This window comes from Dreissena polymorpha, chromosome 2 (genome assembly GCF_020536995.1).
Source record: "Dreissena polymorpha isolate Duluth1 chromosome 2, UMN_Dpol_1.0, whole genome shotgun sequence".
In the NCBI taxonomy this organism is placed as follows: domain Eukaryota; kingdom Metazoa; phylum Mollusca; class Bivalvia; order Myida; family Dreissenidae; genus Dreissena; species Dreissena polymorpha.
The window spans coordinates 36,498,294-36,524,567 of record NC_068356.1 but is presented as its reverse complement, the minus strand read 5'-3'; the positions used below and the strand labels follow the sequence as shown (position 1 = coordinate 36,524,567).

At 35.7% G+C, this 26,274-nt stretch overlaps 1 protein-coding gene across 1 annotated transcript; it reads left to right on the top strand.

Moving 5' to 3' along the window:
• The first annotated feature begins 32 nt into the window (after positions 1-32).
• Positions 33-26,274, top strand: LOC127866617 (microsomal triglyceride transfer protein large subunit-like). The gene is made up of 19 exons (XM_052407297.1): positions 33-238; positions 1,575-1,759; positions 2,020-2,229; positions 3,110-3,226; positions 4,658-4,797; positions 5,217-5,311; positions 6,112-6,191; positions 7,405-7,565; positions 8,984-9,152; positions 12,356-12,466; positions 13,206-13,424; positions 13,847-14,064; positions 14,507-14,604; positions 15,631-15,752; positions 16,531-16,728; positions 16,943-17,097; positions 18,055-18,225; positions 18,445-18,598; positions 25,656-26,274. Exons 1-18 carry the CDS (start codon positions 175-177, stop codon positions 18,590-18,592), a joined length of 2,661 nt encoding a protein of 886 aa, XP_052263257.1. The 5' UTR covers positions 33-174; the 3' UTR covers positions 18,593-18,598; positions 25,656-26,274.

Sequence of the window (26,274 nt, the reverse complement as noted above, 5' to 3'; positions counted from 1 at the left end):
GTATGTGTCCATTGATTTAACGACACATCATTCATTCAAGTTTATCACACACTTAAGAAGGGAGTCTGGACATTGGACTATACAACTGATACTTGCTCTTACTTGTGTACAAGTGTGCGTGCTGGATGAACTCTGGGGAAGATTTACACGTCAGTTTTAACTGTTTTAAAAGATATGGAAGGAAAATATCGATATATCATTTATATTTATTTTATATTGGCTATATTAGCCTTACAAGGTTTGTGTTTTGTACAAGTTTGTGTATTTAAAGTAAGTGTATTGTAATTTAAAATGATGTCATGAGTAGACATTTGTGTAAAACATGAGGTTCCACTTTAACATGAGAATCTTACTTTTAATTCTAGTGTATATATCAATGATACATTACAACAGACTTTCGCATCACAATGATTAAAGTGTATATGAAATATTATGAGAGCATGAATGCAATTATCATTATAGAAAACATGAGTGGGTTGTTGTTTGTAATATACAATTTTCATGATTATGTATTTGTTTTGCTCAATGTCAACATACAATATTCTTTACAGTGAAATGTATTCCAATACATACAGGTAAGAAGGTGCTTGTTTATCCGAAAAGGACATTAACACTTGTTTGGAAGTTGGTCATCATTCTGATGGTTTTACCTTTTGAATACAAGTTTAAATGAGAATTATATACTTAAAAATAGCAGTGCTTATTTATTCAATGGATGTCCTGAAACTTGTTTAAATGGCTCCATCATTCCAGTTATGAAAACTGTTTTGTTGTGTTAGAGCAGATTTCTGATTATCACCAGAGTACAAATACTTAATTTATCTGCAATTCATATCATTGTCTAATAAATATGTTATACAATTTTACAAGCTTAACATAAAGAAGGTCCCTGAGTATATAAAAAAATCTAATAATGATGACATGATTGTAAACTCAGAACAAGTCAAATATCTAACAATATAAAACAAAATATCCTGATGCATATATGTATTTATTCAAAACTTGAATATTGCTGTCGAAAGTATTACAATTGTAGACCAAATGGATCCAGTATTTTTAGTATATATAAATACAGGCACCTATTAGACAGCTGTCTAAGCAGCACATGTCTCTATATTTTCACAGCCTGCCCAGAATAGACAGCTAACATGGTTGCACACATTTGACAACAAACCTTTAACTTTCCACAATGATGCATGTTTATGGTCCTTTAAGCATCATCTTAACATTGGGCATGGTACAAACTCCAAAGTTTTGTGGGATTTAACTTTATAAATATTTATTAAACTTTTGGCTGTTCAATTGTAAATATGTTCTTGATGATGCATTAACATTTGAGTTTACATTACAGCATTAGCCATTACAGTAACCTTCACCATTATAAAAATATCAACTGAACAAAATAATTTTGCTACATTTATTACTCGTACAATATATATGTGACTAATTTTGCTTGCAATTTTTTGTGTAACAATCATGTACATACTAATAATCATAACTGATAAACTACTTGTATATACAACGTAACAATATTTGAACAGTACATACACTACCAGTATCTTTCAATATTTCAGCCAAGAGTGTACATTATGAATTTGGTAAGACCTACAAGTATACCTATGAAACTACAGTCCTGTTTAATGAAGACTCTGCTAAGAAAGAATCTCGGGCGCAACAAGATGTTGGACTTAGAATGCGTATGGAGTTTGAGTTCACTCCCTTGTTTGAAGGAGACGGATCCCAGCTTGTTAGACTCCAGGTATGTGCCCTTAAAGAGGTTAGAAATGTGTTCTTTAAGAAAAAATGTGTATCTTTTCTTGTCTGAAACGATTTTTACATTTTCTGATTATTTTTTAAATTAATTTGTTTAATAATATTATAGTTGTTATGATCTGTATAACCTTTTGACCCCTTGGAAGTTTTCTCCATTTATGTGCTGCTACAAATCTTATTCATTATTTCCAATCGCAATTACAGAATTATAGAGAAGATAATCCATTACTCTATGTGATCCCGTAGGTGAGTCAAGCAGCCTTGACAAGTCTTCACAGAGGCGGTATGGAAGGACAGCTGCTGGACATGGGCAAGTTTCCCCTGTACTTTGAGTACACAGACGGAGAGGTGGGCAGTGTGTGGTCTATTGAAGGTGACTCAGTATTCTGCACGAACATCAAGAAGGGAATCGTCTCCATGTTCCAGGTGCAGATGCAGGCTGGAGAAAGAACAGAGGTCAGTTTGGTTTGTGATTGGTATTTAGTGTTAGAACTCCTGCAAACTTACAGCAATCTTTTGCAGATAAATTGTAACATGCATGAAGCACTGTTGTAAAATTGGCAGGCATGCTTTCAATACCTGTGTTCATGATTTGTTTTCTAACACGTTTCAGAACAATTATCACACTATTCATAGTTAATGTCTCAAGTTTTCTAGAAGGAAACAAAAAAGATACATGTTGCTGCTATAAGTGAGGAAAGATGGAAGAACTGAATATAACCTTTCCATAAGTCCATTTATTTGTTAATTGAACTCGTCCAGTGGTTAAACTATATGGGAACCTTCTGTATGAGGGTCATTTTTTAACTTGGTCATCAAGTACGCATACAATGTTTGTTAAGTGAACAAGTTCCATATTCTTCAAGTGATTTATTTAAAAATTCAAATGTGTCATTACCTTGATGTGAAAATATGCAAGACGCTTTTTTTTACTTTTTACATAGCAATGCACACAGTCTTATTTTTTTGCCCTTCAATGTGGATTGTATAACATATCTGATCAGTTTTGACAGCTGCTTCCTGCATATAAGTAACATTCTGGGTGTAATGCATTTCCGTAAAGCATCGTCCAACATTAGCCTCTTTGGGATGACATTTTGCCCCAAAACTGGATTTCACTAAGATGAGACTTCCTATGATTAAAATTACCTTAAAAGCAGAAAGTGTCGTCCCTGATTAACCTGTGTGGACTGAACAGGCTAATCTGGGACAACACTTTACGCACATGCATGAAGCCAGGTTTACCCAGAACGAATTTCATATGGATTGTATTTCATACTTAAGTCTGATCTGTTTTGAAAGCTACTTACTGCATATGTGAATGCCTCTATTTCAGCTGGATGTATCGGGCGAATGCAAGATGGTTTATAAGATATCAGGACCAACTATCATTAAACAGAAGCTTGACTGTGAGAACCTTGAAATTGCTGGACAACATTCCAATGAAAATGAGGTGGGCGTTTTGTGTAATAAAAAATCATGTAAAACAATTGATGTAATGTTTGAAACTAACAGTATTTGACAAAATTACCACTGCAAACATTTTGAGTTGTACTGCTTTTTGTTGAAATTTATGACAAAGCAATGATCACTTCACAAATCTATTGCTTATGGGCTTAATGCACAGCGCTAATCATAGACAACACTTTCCACCTAGACAGAACTTTCCATTAGTAGAGACTTCCTGAAAACAAAAAAATTCTTAAAAGCTGAAAGTGTTGTCCCTGATAAGCCTATGTGGACTGCACAAGCTAATCTGGGATGACACCCTACCCACATATTTATGCCCTCCTTCGAAGAAGAGGGGGTATATTGTTTTGCACATGTTGGTCTGTCCATCGGTCTGTCAGTCCGTCAGTCCACCAGATGGTTTCCGGATGATAACTCAAGAACCCTTAGGCCAAGGATCATGAAACTTCATAGGTACATTGATCATGACTGTCAGATGACCCCTATAGATTTTCAGGTCACTAGGTCAAAGGTCAAGGTCACAGTGACTCGAAATAGTAAAATGGTTTCAGGATGATAACTCAAGAATGCTTATGCCTAGGATCATGAAACTTCATAGGAACATTGATCATGACTGGCAGATGACCCCTATTGATTTATAGGTCACTAGGTCGAAGGTCACGGTCACAGTGACTCGAAAAAGTAAAATGGTTTCTGGATGATAAGTCAAGAATGCTTATGCCTAGGATCATGAAACTTCATAGGAACATTGCTCATGACTGGCAGATGACCCCTATTGATTTTCAGGTTACTAGGTCAAAGGTCAAGGTCACAGTGACTCGAAACAGTAAAATGGTTTCCGGATGATAACTCAAGAATGCTTACGCCTAGGATCATGAAACTTCATAGAAACATTGATCATGACTGGCAGATGACCCCTATAGATTTTCAGGTCACTAGGTCAAAGGTTGAGGTCACAGTGACTCTAAATAGTAAAATGGTTTCCGGATGATAACTCAAGAATGCTTACACCTAGGATCATGAAACTTCATAGGCACATTGATCATGACTGGCAGATGACCCCTATCAAATTTCAGGTCACTAGGTCAAAGGTCAAGGTCACAGTGACTCGAAACAGTAAAATGGTTTCCTGATGATAACTCAAGAATAATTAGGCCTAGGATCATAAAACTTCATAGGTACATTGATCATAACTGGCAGATGAACCCCTATTGATTTTCAGGTCACTAGGTCAAAGGTCAAGGTCACAGTGACAAAAAACATATTTCACACAATGGCTGCCACTACAACTGACAGCCCATATGGGGGGCATGCATGTTTTACAAACAGCCCTTGTTTAAAACAGCTTTTTCACAGAGAGCTGCTCATATAAATTTTAAATATTGAACTGAGGAGTGACTTCATTGTTGCCCAGGTGTTTGGCATCAAGTCTGTGAGCAGTTCTACCCTCACATACCAGCTGGAAAACAATGTTGTTCACAGCGTCATGGGCTCCGACAGACATGTTGCCTCCCTCAATGTCAAGGCTACACTCAACTCTATGGTGCTTGCTACGTAAGCATTGTATTTTAGATATTTATATAGGATAGTTTTGGATTTTTTACGTGATATTTATATTTATTAAATGACTCTATGTATTGCGTAACCAAGGCTATGTGTAACTTTAATTTGTTTGTTCTGGTCTTAATATACAAAGAACACAATCATTATGAATTTATGATAATCATTGTAAGTTAACTAATAATCAACTCTCTTTTGGTATAATGGCTACATTCACATCTTGAATGCAAATCAGTGTTTGTTGGTCATGATACAAACAATACATTAAACTAGTGTTGCTTGAATGAACAATTTTCATAAATGAAACTTATTCAAAAGAAGTAGTACTGTGTACAATGTTAACTTACTCATATACATTTTAGCATATCTGTAGTTATTTATATATTAAAAGCATGCTTTCAATCAATGTGCAGACAGAAGCTGACGCTGTTGAGTACAGAGCCAATGTCTGCAGGGGACAAACTGCCTGTGTCTGACATGGAGGCCGCTGCAAACATCATAAAACAAGGTATATCACTTCAGTCTTTTGCAGAGTGGAAAATCATTCAAATCATAAAAAAACAAGGATTTGTTTAAAGGCTTACAATGTTGCAAAAGAACGTCAGACATGTTGTGGTCTAGGAATATGTGCAATGGTATATGGCATTTTAACAACAACAACAACACAGTTTTCCGTGTTTTGGATGCTGATATTCACCAGTCATGTACTAAAGGGAAAGCTCATCTGATAGAGCGTTGGACTACAAATCTGAGGATTGTTGCTTGTATTTTTGTCCAGGTCACCTGTGTAGGGTTTTGATATGAAATGTTTATATGATCATTCTCCCTCTACCCCTGATTCATGTAAGGCAGGTATCAGTTACTGGCTAAGGAAAGGGCACTTGTAAAACAGCTTACCCAGTACAAATGTTCATAGGTTAACCCTTTACCACTTAGATACGTATTTTCACACATTTGTAATCCCTGGCTTAGAATATAAAATTTTATAAAAAGATCTTTCTTACTAGATTCAAGTTTTAAAGGCTTCGTTTCCAACCCTTAGATACTGATGAGCAGCAAACAGCATAAAACTCGCAGGCTGTTCTGGTTTTATGCTGTTTGCACAAAGCCATTTTCACTCTGCTTCTGAGTGGGAAAGGGTTAACTGACCATTAAATATGACTCTAATACTATTGACAAAGGCAAGAGCAGAAAAAACAATAGATAAACAAACATGATTTCTCTAAGAAAATCTAATCATGGTTTAAATGGAAACATGGTTATCTTTAAAGTGCACGACTAAAAGTTTTTTTTCTACTTTTTTTGCAGGCTCCAACTACCCTGTCCTAGACATGCTTCTACCAAGCACACCTGAGACACAGCAATGCACCCCAAACACCTGCAGAAAGGTACCTATTCTTTGTGTTATTGTGGTGTACATTTTTACTGGTATTGATTCTCTTTATAGTTAATATTTCTTGAGATGGGCATTTGCCTTCAATTAAATGTAATTATGTATGTTTCCTTCATTTTGTTTTGTAATGTATACTACCTAACATTATTGTTCAATCATAAACACAGTATTGTATACAACAGTATAAATTTGTCATTTATGTTAAGAATATTGTGGTATTACTGATAATTAATTATAATTATATTTTTGTATAATTGCGCTATTAAGTGTGCATTTACATACATGTATAATACGTGATTTTAGGCTTACACAAAGAAGGTTCAGGGTGATGGTTTGACGGTGTTAAAGGTCTGTTATTGGTGCACAGTATTGTATCTGAGTATCTGGGGAACACTTATTTTGTTTTTAATAAACTTGGTATTTAGGTCGCAGAAAGTGGTATGTAATAGTTTTAAATATATTTGCTCAGTTGAATATTTGACATGATATTTTTTACATTGCCAATAGTTTCATTGTTATTATGTCTGTTTGTGGAACTTTTCATTTCCAATTGTTATTGTATTTAAATCCAAAATAAAAGATATTTTAACTATGCCTGTATCAGCAGTTGTGAAACTTGCAGGGAATTCTTCAGATCTGGATAGTTGCTATGTTTTTGAAAGTTTAGAATACTGGTGCATCTAGTGTGCAGTCTATACACGTCCATGGGGTTTTACTTTAGAATGGTCAGTTCAGATCATCAAGTGATAGAGATTATAGTGTGTTTGTGCCATTTATGAATGAAAAATAATAGTTTAAGAATATTTGAGAAGGACTTTAATTGTACATGATAAGATCTTGGAAAATGTCTGAAACAACATTGTATGAAAGTTAATATTTCTGTGCATTTCACTTTTCCACAACTCCTAACCAGTTAACATTAACAGTCTAAAAGAGGTCCTTGTGTAGTTGAAAATTATAATGTCTGACCTGTGATTGGAAAAATATTCCAAAGACGCCAAAACAGGTTCTTCCATAGGATAACTAACTATAGAGTGTTTTTACAAGTTAAAAGCTTTAATGATTTTGTTTCAACTAATATACAAGTTAAATGTTTTAACTACACCCTGGGCATAGCCATATATGATCAATGTGTTTGCTAGCCCCTGGACATATATTATAAATGTGTTTGTGAGCGCCTTAACATATATGCTCAATGTGTTCACTAGCCCAAGGACATCCTTAAAGAGGTCAAGGACAGTCTGGAGAGTTCAAAGGTCGGCAAAGTGGAGGCGGCCCATGCCTTCCTGAAGCTTCTCAAGGCCTTCAGGACATCTGGCAAGGACGCCATTGCTGAGACCCTCACCTGTCCGGACAGTGCCTATGTTGTGTATGTTGGCAGATTTGGTTATGAAAATGAGCCATGCTCTGGGAACACGGGGCTAAATGCATGTGCGTTAAGTGTCATCCATTATTATACTTTGCACTCTGCACAGGCTAATCAGGGCAACACTTTCCACTTGAATGGTACTTTTTGTATAAAGAAAGTTTTCTCTTGGCATAAATTCAGTTTAGATGGAAAGTGTCATCCCAGATCAGCCTGTGCGGACTGCCCAAGCTAATGTGGGACAACACTTCACGCACATGCATTGGGACAACACTTCACGCACATGCATTGGGACAACACTTCACGCACATGCATTGGGACAACACTTCACGCGCATGCATTGGGACAACACTTCACGCACATGCATTGGGACAACACTTCACGCACATGCATTGGGACAACACTTCACACACATGCACTGGGACAACACTTCACGCACATGCATTGGGACAATACTTCACACACATGCATTGGGACAACACTTCACGCACATGCATTGGGACAACACTTCACGCACATGCATTGGGACAACACTTCACACACATGCATTGGAACAACACTTCACACACATGCATTGGGACAACACTTCACACACATGCATTGGGACAACACTTTACACACATGCATTGGGACAACACTTCACACACATGCATTGGGACAACACTTCACACACATGCATTGGGACAACACTTCACGCACATGCATTGGGACAACACTTCACGCACAAGCATTAGGACAACACTTCACGCACATGCATTGGGACAACACTTCACGCACATGCATTGGGACAACACTTCACGCACATGCATTGGGACAACACTTCATGCACATGCATTGGGACAACACTTCACGCACATGCATTGGGACAACACTTCACGCACATGCATTGGGACAACACTTTACGCGCATGCATTGGGACAACACTTCACGCACATGCATTGGGACAACACTTCACGCACATGCATTGGGACAACACTTCACGCACATGCATTATGTCCCATTTCCCGAGTGAGGCTCAAATATTAAATAAAATTTTCCAAGAACAATTCCTATAATGAGAATGCATGTAAAATATGCACCTATCACTTAAGCATGAATAGGGTAATAGTCATATTTTAAATAAATAGATGGTTCAATATAATAATCTACTGTGTTGTTTTGCAATTATGTCTGAATCGAAAGTTATTGTGTTAATTATATTCAATGCTTATAAACATGTACATTTTTATTAGTTCTTTAACTGCCATAAAAAGCTTTTAAAAAAATTGATCACATCGCAGACTGTGACTGTCTGAAATTATCATGTTAACAATAAATAGTTGATAGCTAATCGTTTCATAAGTATTGAAAAATATCAATCATGAAAAAATAAGACCAGCTACAACCATCTGCAATATTAACACATTTCTGCTTCACCATAGCAATCAGCTACTGGATGTGGGCGTGGCAACACAGACCCCAGGGGCGCAACGAGCCATGATGGAGCTGCTGAACTTTGAGGAGCAGAAGAACCTTGTGTACCCCCTGCGTTACCTCCTAGGGGCCGCTTACACCACACATCCCGGAGACTACCTCATCAGAGACCTGATGGTGAGATATTGTCAGATTGATAGACTCTGGTTCACAATAATCTTCAAGGAAAAACTTTAGGACATTTTTTAATTCATTAGGGTCTTTAAGTCTCTGGAGGTTTCATCTGAAGTTCGTGTTCACATTAAAATCGTGGTATTTTAAGTAGAATAATAGGATTTCAGTCATGCAGATTTTTTTTCAACAACATTGGAAATGGTGTCCCAACATTTATAAGTAGTCTTTTTTTTGCATAAAAAGATGGTCTTTAGATAATAGTTCACAATTAATAAGCACTTGAAAATCAATTTTAATGTGGAATGTAAACAGCAACATTTTGGTTAAACCGTACATTTAGGATAAAACCCTGTCCTGCGTGGTCCTGGTTGTTAAGATTAAATGATAAATATTTTGTTTATAAAATGACTGGAGATCTTTTTTTAGCACACCTGATCATGAAGTACCCATGGTGAGCTATCGGCGTTGTCTGTTGTGCATAGTCTGAATCAACAGGTTCTTACCACTCTAGAGGCCTCATTTTTCTGATGGAATATCTATCTTGACAATATCTAGACCGAGTTTGAATCAGGGTCACATGCTTCCAAAAACAAGGTCACCAGATCAAATCTTAGAAAAATAATTGACAACCCATGAGGCTGCTTTGATGGCTCAATCTAGATGCAAATTGGTCAGAATATTTATCTTGACAATATCTGGGCCAATGCAAATCTGGGTCTTGTGCATCCACAAATTAGGTCATCAGGTCAAATATGTGAAAAACCATGTTATAATTGTAAAGACAGTATTTAAAACTTTTTCTTGACGAAACTTATATTAGACTTTTTATCTTGACAATATCCATACACAGTTTTATTCAGGGTAACGTGGGTCTAAAAACTAGGTCTTCAGGTCAAATCTTAAACAAATCTTGTTATCACTCCAGAAGCGATATCAATGACTCAATCTTGATAAAAAAATTGGTCAGAATGTTTGTATTGACAATATCTAGGCATAGTTTGAATCTGCTTCAAAGTCTTGGTCACAAGGGCAAATCATAGGCAAATGTTGTTACTGTTCAAGAACCATCTTTTATAACTCAATATGGATAAAATTGGTCAGAATGCAGGGCTCGACATTAACTTTTGAAGCCTTTTGTCCAGTCTGACAAGTAGGCCAAAATTTCACTTGTCCTGACCAAAAAGTAATTTGTCCTGATCATTATATCTTATTCTGCTCAGTACTTTGAAAAATAATGAAATAATACAAAATGCAAAAATCATAAACTTGAATCGTTCAAAATACATGTTAACATAAATGTAGGCAATTTCAATACAAAAAGAACTGACTAGAATAACAGGAAAACTAGAGATTATTGATTTAAAAAAATGATACAAAGCCATAATACCTAACAAAAATTTGTGTTTTGCCGCCAGAAAGCAGAAAATGTTCAAAGTGATGTATATGTACAGTACAGAACTGATATTTTAAACAACAGACATAGAGATGATGCCACTTTATTAATTGTCTGTAAGATCGGTGTGTACCGGTGTCGTAAAATGCATATTCTTTACAAGGAGAATATTCTTGTTATCTTGGCAAAGAAAAATGTTAAGGGTTGCTTCCCTTGAGTTGTGAACAGTACGATGTAGTATCACATGGAACTATCGGAATATCTCGCGCTTTTTCGTTCAAACATAAACAAAAATTAATGTAATCGTAAAAGTTTTGTGGTAACTCCACAGAAATAACGGATTTAAAGGCATTTTTTCTAAGTAGTTAAATTATAACAACCACTTATACCGTCGGACAAGCAAATTCTTTATTTACTTGTCCAGAAAAACAATTTGGTTGTCCCGGAAGGTCGGACTACCGTTAATGTCGAGCCCTGGAATGTTTATCTAGGCCATATTTAGGGCAATTTTGAATCCTTACCACATGGATCCAAAAACTAGGTCAGAAGGACAAGTTTTGAAAACCTTGTTATTACTCTTGAATCCACATTTATTTCTCATTTACGATGTAACTTTGTGGCAATGTTTATGTTGACAATATATAAGCCATATTTGAATTTGGGTCTAGTGGGTTCAAAAACTAGGTCATAAGTTTGTTACAGTAGTTATCCCCCGCCAGAGGCGGAGGGATATTGTTTTGGCGTTGTCCGTCCGTCCGTCCGTCCGGCTGTCCGTCCGGCCGGCACTTTTGTGTCCTGAGCCATATCTTGGAAGTTCTTTGGTGGATTTCATTTAAACTTGGTATGAGTATATATATGCACAAGAGGATGATGCACACCAAATGGCATTGTACACCATCTGTTAAAAACAGACTTATGGCCCTTTGTATCTTGAAAAAAATGCTTTTTAGTGTCTGGAGCCATATCTTGGAAGTTCTTTGGCGGATTTCATTGAAACTTGGTATGAGTATATATATGCATAAGAGGATGATGCACGCCAAATGGCATTGTACACCATCTGTTAAAAACAGACTTATGGCCCTTTATATCTTGAAAAAATGCTTACTATAGGCACTTTTGTGTCCGGAGCCATATCTTGGAAGTGCTTTGGCGGATTTCATTTAAACTTGGTATGAGTATATACATGCATAAGAGGATGATGCACGCCAAATGGCATTGTACACCATCTGTTAAAAACAGACTTATGGCCCTTTGTATCTTGAAAAAATGCTTTTTACTATAGGCATTTTTGTGTCCGGAGCCATATCTTGGAAGCGCTTTTGTTGTTACCTATTATATTTATGAAGTAAACCATCATCCTCTCAAACATCATCATGGAAATGAAGTATGATTTACAAAGTGAATACATGTGACTAATCATGTTTCTAAAATGACACCAATGATTCCCGTACCCAATGATAAATGATTAACCATCAAAACATTTCCAGGTATGTCATGGCAGATGTTGTGTTCACTCTGCAACACTCTGCAAATTGAGTGTATATAAACGTTGAATGTTTTTGTGGAAAACGCACGACTTATTAATTCACCTAAATAAATTGTGAAGGCTTAAGAACCTTCCTTTGTCTTAGTTTTGTGTTATTATCCTCCGTCCGTCCATCTATCATTATGTTCATCCGTCCAATTTGCACCCATCCTCAAACAAAGCATATGTTGCGGGGGATACCCTGGGCCTGAAAGGCCCTCTTGTTTTATATTTATTTGCAAAAAACTGTGTTTTTTTTTTATATATTAAAGCATGCTTGATTTCCAGACCATACTGAAAGACAAAGCCCCCAATCCATCAGTGAAAGGAGGTGTGGCCTTAGCACTGGGTGCAGTCATATACAGTTACTGTCGAAATCCACAGCAGTGCCAGGATAAGGTAAGACCATTCTACGTATATTGTGTGATACTTGTCTGCTTAATTTTTTAACAAATTAACTGTCCGGTACACATATTATGGTAATCATATTCCTGCAATGTTTAATTAAAGCGAGATTATACGATTTGGTCAAATATTTATGAATTTATATGAAATTTGTAAAAAACTTATATATATATTTAAATATAAATTAAAATAAAATGTAAAAAGAACGTGTGTCAAAAATGCGAAATAAGCCAGATATTTAATTCTGAATTAAAAAAATGGTTCATTTTAAATTCCTGCAACGATATATATTCATATGACACAGGAACACTAACTCTGATCCTAATAAAAAGACAAATGCTTCGGTTATTGTAGGAAAATATGTACGAAATATTCGTCACAATAGGCTAGAGGCGCTAATTTGTCTTTGCTGCATTTCATGAAATTTGTCTTCAATGTTTAATTTTTCTTGCATATTTTATGTTATTGAACATATTTTATCAACATATTACAATTTAACACATATAAAAAATCGTATAATCTCGCTTTAAAAGTAAAACTTGCATTAATTGATGGTTTTCCTTTTTCATCAAGTATTTAATAACAAATTCAGATTGTCTTAAAAAGATCATAAATATTATTTAATTTTTCAAAGATAATTTGACAGTTGTGTTATCGATAAACAAGACCTTAGTGGATGAAACTCATTAAATATTATTATTCATTAATAATCCTGAGAGGATGTTACATTCAGATTGTCTCAGACTACCAGGAACTGATTCTGTCCAAGTACAAGCAATGTCCGACGGAGGACTGTCGCCTGTTGTACCTTCGCTCTATGGGCAATTCTGGCCTGCCCCAGTTCATGGGCACCATCTTTGAGGCTGTCCAAGAGAAAAACTCGAGTCCCATGCAGGGTTTCACATCTGTTCAAGCCCTAAGAAGAATTCCGGAAAAATTCCTTGGTGATAAGGTATGTAAATCTTTTTGAATAGCATAGAGCTATTAATTGTGCTTTTATAACATCATGGGCAAAATTGTATATTGTAACCCTAATCAAAATAGGCATTTATTTATCAGTTAACTATCCTATGAATGCAATTAAGATACTAGTAATAGCAAAGCTGTGGTAGAACAGGGCTTAAGGAATGTACGTAAAGTGTTGTCACAGGCTAGCCTGTGCAGGCTAATCAGGGACGATGCTATCCGCCTAAACTGGATTTTTTTTGTTAAGATTAGACTTTCTTTAAAATAAAAAAAAAACCATTGAAGCAGAAAGTGTTTTCCCTGATTATCCTGTGCAAACTCCACAGGCTAATCTGGGTTCATACTTTACGCACATGTATTAAGCCCAGTTTTCTAAGAACACGACTCATATAATAATTTCTTCCACAGGAGAAGCAGGCTCTGCTGAAGATTTTCCACCAGACAGACCGTACCTACGACAGTTCTGTTCGTGCTTCTGCTGCTGAGTTGTTGCTAGGATACAATTCTTCTGTTGCCACGGTGATCAATATATTCTTGTCTGCGGTGAAGGACCAAAAACAGCATGAACTTTCCACATTCATCTTGGGAAAAGTAGTGGATATGGCAAAATATAATTCTAAACTCAGGTGTGTTAAGGGTATGAATTTCATGGATATTCTAATAATGTTGTTTAAATGAAAATAACGTTTAACTGCTTCCATGACAAAAAGCTCAATAAAAACAAACTGTATAAGGTAAATGTATACAATTATTTTCCTGTACAAAAGTAGTCAAAAATATTTGTTGTTTATTAATTTAAAACTTGTGAAAATACCGGTATGTTTGCTTTTATATTTTGCTTTGTTATTTGGAAATTATGAACACATTAAACCTTATTGTGTACAATTTGTTGACTTCAAACATGGGCTGAATGAGGATATGTTTGAGTGTTACTTATTTTTGACAGTTTAATTGTTTGTGTCATTGTAATTTTCTTTTTTGTCTTGAAGAGATTCACAACAAAAAGAAACCCTTGTGATAAAAATAACTTTGATGAGATATTGATATGCCTATTCTGTGTTCTCTCAGAACAACTTTACAAGATGTGTTGAAGGATTCGGTCCTAAACAACTACAATCTCTGGGCCCAGAGGGGAAAATCAAGTGCCTTCAGCAGTCTACTGGCCGGTATGTACTAAACCCTTTCCCACTCAGAAGCAAATTGAAAATGGCTATATGCAACCAGCTTAAAATCAGAACAGCCTGCGAGTAACTTGCAGTCTGTTGAGGTTTTATGCTTTTTGCAAAGCCTTTAACACTTGAATCTAGTAAGAAAGGTCTTAAATTCAATTTGATTTTTTATGAGACTGCAAACAAGTCAAAGTGTGTATCTAAGTGTTTAAGGGAAAGATTGCGAGAAAATCTTTAAACAAAGTGTAAACTTGTTTTGTATGTAAGTGTATTAAATAATTGTTTACATTTCATGTGATAGACCTTATGATGTCTCTTTAATATAAAGTTTAATGTGTCATTTACACGTAATATTAAATACTTGAAAACATTTTAATGGAAGAAGGCATGTACATAAAAAAAGAAGACTTAAGACATTTTCCTTTAAACTCTTTATGAATATAGACTCTGTTCTTTACCTCAGAGTGGTTTTTACTTCTGTAACTGTTTTAATTAGCTCGGCTGTTTTCGGAGAAAACCCAAGGTATTGTCATAGCCAGCTTGTTGTGTCGTGTCTTTCTGCCGTCCGGCGTCTGCCGTGCTGAAACCTTAACATTGGCTCTTAAATCAAAGCGTTTCCACATACAACCACCTTGATGAGTTCTACACGCCACACCCATTTTTGGGTCACTAGGTCAAAGGTCAAGGTCACTGTGACCTCTAAAAAAAATATTCTGACAAGCTTTCATTTATTCAAAATTGCACCCGCAGCCGAGCGTTGGTACCCGTTATGCGGTGCTCTTGTTTAAAAAGCTTCTATGTCTTTGTCATGAATCAATCATCTCCACATTTGTGTGACACTTATATTGGTTGCACCATGTCTTTTATGTCAGATGTACAAAGATTGTATCCTAATGCAATGCCACCAACCTGAAGTAAACATGCATTATAATCAAATGCCCTGTTCTATGTAGAAACGTCTGATGAAAACACCACATATGGGTATTTCACATACATCGTAACCAAATGCCCTGTTCTATGCAGAAACATCAGATGCCAATGCCACGTATGGTCTGTACATGGAGAGTGCCAGGTCGGGGGTCATGAAGAAGAGTGCCATGGACGTGTCACTGGTCACACAGGACGCTGTTCAGAAACTGCTCAGTGTATGTATGCGTAAAGTGTCCATCAAGTTGACATTTTCCGCCTTAACAAGGCTTTTGCTACAATGGACTTTCTTTAAACGAAAAATAATTTAAAAGCTGCATGTGTTTTACCTGATAAGCCTAGGTCATGTTCATAAATTAATTCTTAAATCATGATGCCAAACAATACCTTGTCATTAGATTCTGCTTTCCTATAAAGGCAGTGTTAGTGGCAGAAAATCTTAGTATTATGGGCATGTACTGATATATGATTTTTAGTTCATTGAAGTACTTTAATACATGTGCCTAAAGAGTTTTCCCAGTTTAGACTCTGCAGTCCACACAGGCTATAAGTTCACAACACGCTTCACTTTTATGGTTTTTTTTGTTAAAAGCAAGTGGCTTCTAAATAAAAATTCAGTCTAGGCGTAAATTGTCACCTCTTATCTGGGATGCAACTTTACGCAAATAGTATGCGTTAAGCCCACTTTTCCATAAGCGACGCTCATATATTGCTTTTGTACCAAACAGTGTTTTCCGTATGATTTTGCAAATACCCGGTAGTGTACCAGAATGAAATGTGAGTGCAAGTGATTGCCATGAAAAGTTCACATACATATATAAAATAAAAATCTTGAACCATTTCTTCAAAAAAGCAAAAAGTATTTAGTTAAAGTTGTTTTACACAATTTACTAAAAGCCTTTAAAGCATAGTATATGCCAGTAAACCAATGGTCATAATGAACAGTCTGGCCCAGTGTTGATTATACTAACGCTGTCTGTTTCCTGCTGGTTCCAGTTTGGTATCTATGCATCTGGCCTGGAGTCCCTGTTGGGTCAAGAGATGGACCCCATGGACGCGGACCAGGAGGCCACAGCGGGGCTGGGACTCAAGATCCTCGACGTTCTGCTACCCCCTGTTGAGTTCTTTAGAGGGTCCAGTGGTCTCATGTCTGCTGTGTGGAATGCGCCGTCAGATCCTGTGTCAGCCTTGCAGGTAGTGAAAGCAGATTTCCTAATACATGTCTCTGCATTTTGGTCATACAAATTTTTACTTGGTGGTTCATGTGATTTTTCGTCAAGTTATGAAATTATTGTGTGCTTTTAATCAATTTTTAATCCATAGCACATTATTTATTTTTTATTTGCTTGATGAAATACTGTTAGACAGTTATTTTAATTTACTATTCATAAATGTTAAACTACTTCAGGTGAGCTTCCTTCTACAAGATCACAATGAGCGATTCCACCTGGCCAATGGTCTGGTCGTAGAACTTGAGGTGCTAGGTGTGGTGTCTATTGACTTGACAGGCATGGTCAGCATCTCTCTGTGGAACCGCAACTCAGAATCTCTTATACGAAACAGGTACCGCAACTCTGTATCTCTTATACAAAACAGGTACCGCAACTCTGAATCTCTTATACAAAGCAGGTACCGCAACTCTGAATCTCTTATACAAAACAGGTACCACAACTCTGAATCTCTTATACAAAAGAGGAACCACAACTCTGAATCTCTTATACGAAACAGGTACAGCAACTCTGAATCTCGCATTCAAAACAGGTACCACAACTCCGAATTTATTATACAAAACAGATACCACAACTCTGAATCTTTCATATGAAACAGGTACCACAATACCACAACTCTGAATTTCTTTTACGAAACGGGTACCACAACTGTGAATCTCTTATACAAGACAGGTACCACAACTTGAAATCTCATATATAAAACAAGTACTTACAAAACAAGTGCTACAACTCTGCATACAAGTACCATAACTTTGAATATCTTATATGAAACAAGTCACAACTCTGTATACAAGTATTACACATCTGAATATCTTATATGAAGCAGGTACCACAACTATAAATGTCTTACATAAAACAGGCACCACAACTTTGCATCTGTTATATGAAATAGGTAACACAACTATGAATCACTTCAATGAGATAGGAACAACAACTCTGAATTTCTTGCATGAAACAGGAACAACTCTTCAAAAGAACAGATAATACATCAATTAATCAACTAACCTGCATCATGTGAAAATGGGCCTTTGGACTTATCTGAACCTAAGCTGCAGATATGTCTCTGCATCAGATCTGTATGCTCTGACGAGGAGTCATGATGTCAACGAGGAGTCATGATGTCATAATGAGACCTCGAAACATTGAGTGACTTTTTAGTAGAAAGGGTAGCTCCAGACCAGACTGAAGGCTGGCCTGGAGCTAAGCTGACTGCATATTATATGATACCCATTTTTGCACGAGGTGGCTTGTTTACCTGTTTTCATTCAAATAATTGTGTTTTTTATTCCAGTGGAGCTATGGTAATAGAAGGAACCATGAGCCTTACTTCAGAAATCGGGAAAGCTGGAGCTGTATTTACTGCTGAGGGGCAATCTTACATAGATTTTGAAACTGATGTTGACTTTTACAACACTCCATTTAAAATGTGTATGCAGATGAAAAGACCAAAGACAGCATTTAGGTGAGTTTTTGCTGTGAAACATTCAGAAAATGTGCAGACATTATTATGATGTATTGAATTTGTCATAATAAATTATAATTTATATTATAAAAGATTATTTAACGGGTATTGGGTATTTAAAAGATGCCATCAAAGTTATGATTGCAAAAGGAGATCATCAATTAATTAAAACATTGGAAAGTACATGTTTGCAGCTATGTCTATATTTTCCATTTCTAGACATACCCTGAATAAGTACGAAAAGGCAACAAAGTTTGACAAGTCTTACAAGTCAAAGGTGGTTCGTGTCTCCCATATAGATGGTTTATCATACTTCCTTAGTCAGAAAAATTCAGAAGAATGTAAAGCTCTACTAGCAAATAAATAAACAATGGTAAGTTTCTTTATAATGTGTTTTTCTCAAACCTCATTTACCAATTGAAAGGAATCACATTTATGTTTCATGATTGTGTTTCAGAGGAGGTAATCACGTGATAGTCAAGATGGCGACGTCCATGCGGAGACATTTATTTTTGCTGTTTTATACCCTTTATTGCTTGTGTGCATTTTTTAAATGACGCTCACTTTCCAGCCATTATAGTAAAAAGGTGATTAGCGTTTATTTCGTATTTAAATTTGCTTTATATCTCGACTTTACTCCCCGCAAATTTTCTTAGTGGAGCCCTACTTAGGTCATCTCGCTAAGAAATTTTGTACTGAGTAAAGTCTAGATGTAGAGCGAATATAATCATGAAATAAACGCCAGTAGCTTTCTTGCTTATATGGCTGGAAAGTGAGTGGAATTCAAAAACTTAATACAAGTAATAAAGGGTATAAAACGGCGAAAAATACCTGCCTCGGCATGGAGGTCACCATTTTGATAATCACGTGATTACCCCCTCTGGTGTTTGTGAACTCAAGTTTTTGAATGAAGCATTTTTTTGGCATATTTGTTTTAATTTAAATCTTGAAATTTTAAACAAAAAACAGGCCATAAAGTTCTGTCAAATTCATACTAATAGAACAAATCTGTACCGGGTATTATGCTACTCTCCTTTTTTTCGATTCCATATTTCCATACTACCTGGACTGATTTTGTTGAGGTCATTATAGAAATATGTAAAGGAAAACAATAACATGTAATCTATATCAATAGATAAAGCTTAACTTGGGTCACTTTTACCAACATTGTATGCAGCAGCTGCTGTGTGTTGACTTTCAACTTACCAGTTCAACATAAGCGTGATGAACTCCACCATGTATTTTTCATTGAAGTCCAAAATAAATTCCTTCGAATTAAAATTGCTTAACAGAAAATGTTAAATGCACGTCTAAAACACATCGACCTTAATTTGATGTAAGTTAAGAGGCCATACAAATGCACAGTTTGTGTTTTACATTGTTCCAGTATTGTGACTGATAATGTGGCATGATGATGTCATTATTATTCTTGTGCGTTATATTAAATCAGAACCCTGCCCTGGGAGTCCTTACTGTAATTTTGTTGATACAAAACTAAGGTCAATGACTGAATGAGTATTTGAAGTTCTTTGTGGTATATGACAAAATAAATATTTTGCTAGTCAATTGTTTGAACAGTATGTATAATACTCTCTCTTGTCCTATTTCATGATAAGATACAGCATAACACAAGCCACTCAATAGATACATACCGGTACTCTTTCATCAATTGATTATCGTATTATTCTGTATGAATAAAACAACTACTTTATACCTGTACACAGGATCTCTTACACATAAGAATCATATTTGCCTCTGGTTTAATGAACCTAAATGACAAATTAAGCTGTTACTTTTTCTCTCACATTTTTAACATGTCGATAAGTAAATTATTCAAAAGTCAATATATAATACATACATGCTTTTGATAAATTAACACATTAAACTTACTGTTAAAAAAGGTTTTAAATTCTTCGAGTCATAATTTTTTAATGCAAGATTGAACAAGCCTACTTGGGGATGCAGGAAGCATGCCAGTTTTGTAAAAACTTAAACAGATCCTTATAAATGTCTGTTGTCGATATTACAAGCATTGTTCACGTTATCGTTGTTAGTAAATATATTTAAATATGGTCTATATATGCCATAAAGGCTAAAATAATATAACAATCAACCAGTCTACATGAAGTCATGAAATAATTGTTGAAGATCAGTTGTGTTACCGTATTTGCAAGGATGTATATGTGCTTATAATGAAATGCTGTATTCATTTCCAAAAACCATTGTAGAAACATTATGACCTGATAATTCTACCACCCCTTATGCTCTCTTGATTTTTTTACGCACACAAATGTCACAATTGTTTTTAATTTGTATTTGAGTTGTAAATAAGATTTTGCAGAAGAAACTTGTGTTCAACACATACAGTTACAACTGAATTTTACTCAATAATGTATGTTGGGCATTAACAGATCTTGCAAAGCCATTAAAATAAAATGCTTTTTAAAGGTTACCGTACACCACAAAATCACGAAAATGTACTGAAAATAATCTCAACACATCATGATCTCAGGAAGTTTGCTCCAAATTTCTGTGAAGCTTGATTATAGCATTTTGAGAGTGGTTGATATGTATGACACAATGGCCTGCTTCAAATGGCTAAATAGTGATTGCTATATATACTATTAAATCTGCATGGAAATGAAGAAAGCAAGGCCAAAATTTAAAATATAACCAGATATGACTAAAAGTATGTGTGCCTCTGATTTAATGGGTATTAAATTTAAAAATAAGTTTTAAGGGGATAATTAAGAACATTTATGCAACAGCCTTCATTAAATTGCATTAAGGATTAGCTTGATTTGTATGTTGTTTTTATTAATATCTCAAATGGAAATCATTTCATCTACTTGACGGTTTTATTTTTGCCTCAAGGAAAATATATAGAGAGATCTATGTATAATGTCAGTGCTCCAGCTAGGATTTGAAAAGGGCAGGGGGGCTTTTTTTGTCAAAAGGGCACTTTCGACGCGCAGTATATTGTCAAAAGGGGACTTTCGACGCGCAGTATTTTGTGAAAAGGGCATGTGTTCGGGGGGGCAGGGTGGAGGTTCGGGAGGGCAGGACGTGGGGCCCTTCGATTTAGGCTTAGCTGGAGCACTGTAATGTAATGGCCTAACTAAAGAAGATTTTTGGCCTAATTGTAAGTGTTTTACTTTTTTATGGAACTATTTATGAAAAAATAAAAAGCTGCAAAGTTTGTTCTGATTATTAAAAGAAATATTCTTCCTCTCACACTACAGAAAGCAATGTTTATGGCATTAAATCTTGTGAAATCAACCAAATTAGGACGTATTTTAAATGCTGCTTATTTCAAATGAAAATATTTGTTGTTTTTTAAATGTATTTATTTACTTTTTAGTATGAGTACATTTTTAGGCTAAAACTACTTTTCACTAAAGCTAGCTCTGGTTAAAAAATGGTTTTATTAGTTGTAGAGATTTGAATACTCTGACCCTGATCCAAATGTTAGAATTAATCACAAATGAATTAAACCTTGTGGTTTTTATTGCCCATTCATCAGAACTACTAAGAATTGTTTATTGGCTAGTAAACAACTATGAATAAAGTTTGTTTCTCATAATCTTGCACATATTTTTAGCTCACCTGATTGCTCAGGTGAGCTTTTGTGACCGGTCTTTGTCCGTCGTCCGTCCACATTTGTTCGTAAACACTCTAGAGGCCACATTTATTGTCCGATCTTAATGAAACTTGGTCAGAAGCTTTGTCCCAATGAAATCTCAGTCGAGTTCGAAACTGGGTCGTGCCGGGTCAAAAACTAGGTCACTAGGTCAAAAAAAAGAAAAAACTTGTAAACACTGTAAAAGTCACATTTCATGCCCAATCTTCATGTTACTTTGTCAAAATGTTTGTCTTAATGATATGTTGGTTGAGTTCAAAAGTGGTTTCGGTCCGTTGAAAAACATGGCCACCAGTGGGCGGGGCAGTTTTCATTATTTGGCTATAGAGAAACGTTGTAAACACTCTAGAAGTCACATTTTTGCCCAATCATCATGAAAGTTGGTCAAAACATTGGTTTTATTGATATCTCGGACGAGTGAGAAAATGGTCCATATCGGTGAAAAACATGGCTGCCAGTGGGCTGGGCATTTTTCTCTATTTGTTTATTGTTAAAACATGTGAACACTCTAGAATTCACATTTTTGGCCCAATTTTCATGATATTTGGTTGGAACAATTGTGTCCTTGATATGAGAGTTGAGTTCGAAAATGGTTCCGGTCAGTTGAATAAAATTGCTGCCAGGGGGGGGGGCAGTTTTCCTTATTTGGCTATAGAGAAACCTTGTAAACACTCTAGAAGTCACAATTTTTGCCCAATCATCATGAAAGTTGGTCAAAACATGGTTTTATTGATATCTCGGACGAGTTCGAAAATGGTCCAGATCGGTGAAAAAACATGGCTGCCAGTGGGCGGGGCATTTTTCTCAATATGTATATAGTGAAAACATGTGAACACTCTAGAAGTCACATTTTTTGGCCAATTTTCATGAAATTTGCTCAGAACATTTGTTTCCTTGATATAAGGGTTGAGTTCGAAAATGGTTCCGGTCAGTTGAATAACATGGCTGCCGGGGGGGGGGGGGGGGCAGTTTTCCTAATTTGGCTATAGAGAAACCTTGTTAACACTCTTGAAGTCACAATTTTTGCCCAATCATCATGAAAGTTGGTCAACACATTGGTTTTATTGATATCTCTGACGAGTTCGAAAATGGGCCAGATTGGTGATAAACATGGCCGCCAGTGGGCGGGGCATTTTTCTCTATATGTATATAGTGAAAACATGTGAACACTCTAGAAGTCACATTTTTGGTCCAATTTTCATGAAATTTGGTCAGAACATTTGTTTCCGTGATATGAGAGTTGAGTTTGAAAATGGTTCCGGTCAGTTGAATAACATGGCTGCCGGGGGGGGGGGGGGGCAGTTTTCTAATATTTATATAGTAAAAAAAGCTTGTGAACATTCTAGAAGTCACATTTTTTGCCCAATCATCATGAAACTTGGTGAAAATATTGGTTTTATATATATCACATAATTAATGCCATAATTATTGCTTTTAGATTGTCCAAATTTTCATTATATTATACAAAATCCTTGTAAACACTCTACAGGTCACAATTTTGTTGCAGATTGTATGAATCTTGGTCATAATATTTATTTTTGTATGCAAAGTTTGATGTTTGGTAAAGGGGGTCAACTCAAAATATAGGTCACCAGGTCAAATCTTACAAAAACAAAATCACTCCATATGCCAGTTTTGGTTCAATAATGATGAAACTTTACCAGGATGTTTGTCTGGACAATATCTAGGTCAAGTTTGACGTTTGGTAAAGATTGAATGAACCGACTCCTCTCAGGTGAGGGAACTAGGGCCATCTTGGCCCTCTTGTTTAATATGTTAACTATTGTTTACTCTGCTGTAGCAAGGGATCAAACATTATATTGTTTACATTGTTTATTGGTACTTTAATGGGACCTTTTCATGTTTTGGTAAATTTACAAATTAAAAAAATTGTTTCAGATTCACACATTTTAATTGTAGTAATGATATTGGTGAGGAAACAGTAATCTAACTGAACATTTACCATGCTCTAAAATATCCATTATATGCATCTTTTGACGATTTAAAAACCTGAAAATTATAAAGCGTTGCAACGCGAAACAATTAAATAATTTGGAAAGTTCTGTTGTTCATGGTATATTTTGTGCCACTACAAGGATTGCTTATATAATTTATAATATAAAATACATCACTAGTATGAGCACAGATGGCCAAATGGTCTAAGCGTTAGACTTTTACTCCATTGGTCAGTGGTTTTAAACTAGTTCAGTGTTTCTTTTCTTTTTCTTTTTATTTACTTTTGTTTTTTTACTGGGGCTTTTAAGATCCAATGTTTACATTATCATAAAGCATTTCATGAAAAACTTCAATACATGCCATAATCTGGGAAAAGGTCCCTTTAAGAATGTTGATTTTTTAAGCTTCATGTTAGAACTAAAGTATGTTGATCCACCAGGCATCTGTATACAATACCCAGTTGTACTATAAACACATTTGTTATGAATTTCCTTGATTAATGTTGTCACTGGCCCCTTAAGGTGAACAACTCATCTGGTGTTACCAGAATACCTGATCTGTTTCTAAGGCAGCACATTTGTTTCACATTAACACCTATTGCTAGATTAGAACTGCTGATAAAATCATTGGCCCCTAGGGAGCTGTTACTGATTCTCAACCTGGGACAAACAATTGGGTTTGTAGTGAATTTGCAACCAAAATATATTATTCTGAAAGTGTGTAAAACATTAAATCTACATAAATTCAATTTTTGGGCATAATACATGTGTAATTGCTGTTTGATACATGCAAGTACTGTACTCATGTATCTGTTGTTGTACTCATGTATCTGTTGTTATTTTCACATGTTCACTGATGAGCAAGCAGCCAGGCTGGCAGTGGCTTTGTCCCCATTGCAGATAAGCATTTAAGCAGAGACAAAGGTTGTCATGGGGATTGACTGGGTTCCCATTTTTAGTTAAATCAGAAATAAAATAATCTGTAGGTTAAGCATGCAATTTGCGATTGGTTTGAAAACAATTGGTTTATTAACCCCTGACTAGGTTGGTGGAGATAAAATGATCAACATTATTCTGTGAATACCTTGCAAATGTTGCAGATTTCTGGCCCTGCAGGGTAAAATTTCTCAATAGTTTCTATTTTTATAAACAGTGTGTACAGTTTCCCCGGAGAAGATAGTGGACATAGTTGCAGTAGAGCACTATGTTAGAGAACTTGATACCCAGCTGGTTAATAGGGTGTCATGATAACTGTGTGATAAGCACATCAATCTGTATATGGGTCAATGCTGAGATCTAGTCCCATAACTATGATTGTTCACACCCTGATACATGGACAGTAACACTGTTCCCTTGATCCTTTTTATTTTAGCCTCAACTCTGTGAAAAGGGGATTTAATGCATGCGCGTGAAGTGTAGTCTGCACAGGCTAATCAGGGACAGCTCTTTTACTTTTATTACATTTATCTTTTAAATAAAGCCTCTTAGCAAAAATCCAGTTGAGGCGGCGAGTGTTGTCCCTGATAAGCCTGTGCGGGACTTGACATATATGGATTAAAACCCCTTTTCAGAGAGCGAGGGTAATTTACTTGTATAGTAAGGCTATAGATAGAACCTTTAAGAACCAGATGTGTTATAAGGTCATGTCTTAGTGATAAAATACAGATTATGATTCATCTGGCCTTTGTTTTATAGTTTGTCTCCTTTACAAAATATGTGAAGCATTCAATGGAGAGACATACACAATAAAGATAACTGTGTGTGTGATCATATGACTCTCTGAAATGTTCAGTTTGTTCATGTTATTTATTGTATTATGTGATGGTATGTTTCAGATTTACATCATTCCAGTGGAGAGTTTGCAGCCACTCATTTAAGTGGTTTTCCAGGTGTTATTTTGTATCCATGTTCAAAATGTTCATTCTCACATTTCTTGTATAACTTCATAATAATCATGATACCTTAAACTGTGATGGTGTCTAAAATTTGTCTAAAATAATTGCAATCAAAATTTTTTATATACAATTTATTTTGAAAATTGTGCACACTTATTTCCTGTAATCTTGTTGCCGTTCTCATAGACAGATAAAAAGGTGTTGCCATTCATACATTTAGACTGGATGTTTAGTTTTCTATAGCTAGCTTTATGACAGCTGCTGGAATGCATAGTAATTTTCTGTTTACAGTTTTTGTTGAGACCTAAATAATATATGTGTTTAGTATGTTTCTAAAACATCACAGATTCTAATGAAGTTAGGAGAGTTGTATGCAATTAACAATGTACCTATTTGTTTGAATTATTTGTGTGTGAAGCAATTTACTTTGTGCAATCCCTATATGTGACTGGGAGGGTTTCCAGTGCTGTGCCAAATACTAAATGTCAGTGATTATCCATACATTTGTGAAAATGTACTGCTGTTGAATGCTATGCAATAAATATGCTCAAGAAACAAA

Coding starts and splice junctions, on each gene's coding strand:
- LOC127866617 (XM_052407297.1), top strand. CDS start 175: ATGGAAGGAAAATATCGATATATCATTTATATTTATTTTATATTGGCT. Junction 14,065..14,506: donor AAATATAATTCTAAACTCAG/GTGTGTTAAGGG, acceptor GTGTTCTCTCAG/AACAACTTTACAAGATGTGT. Junction 18,226..18,444: donor AGACCAAAGACAGCATTTAG/GTGAGTTTTTGC, acceptor TTCCATTTCTAG/ACATACCCTGAATAAGTACG.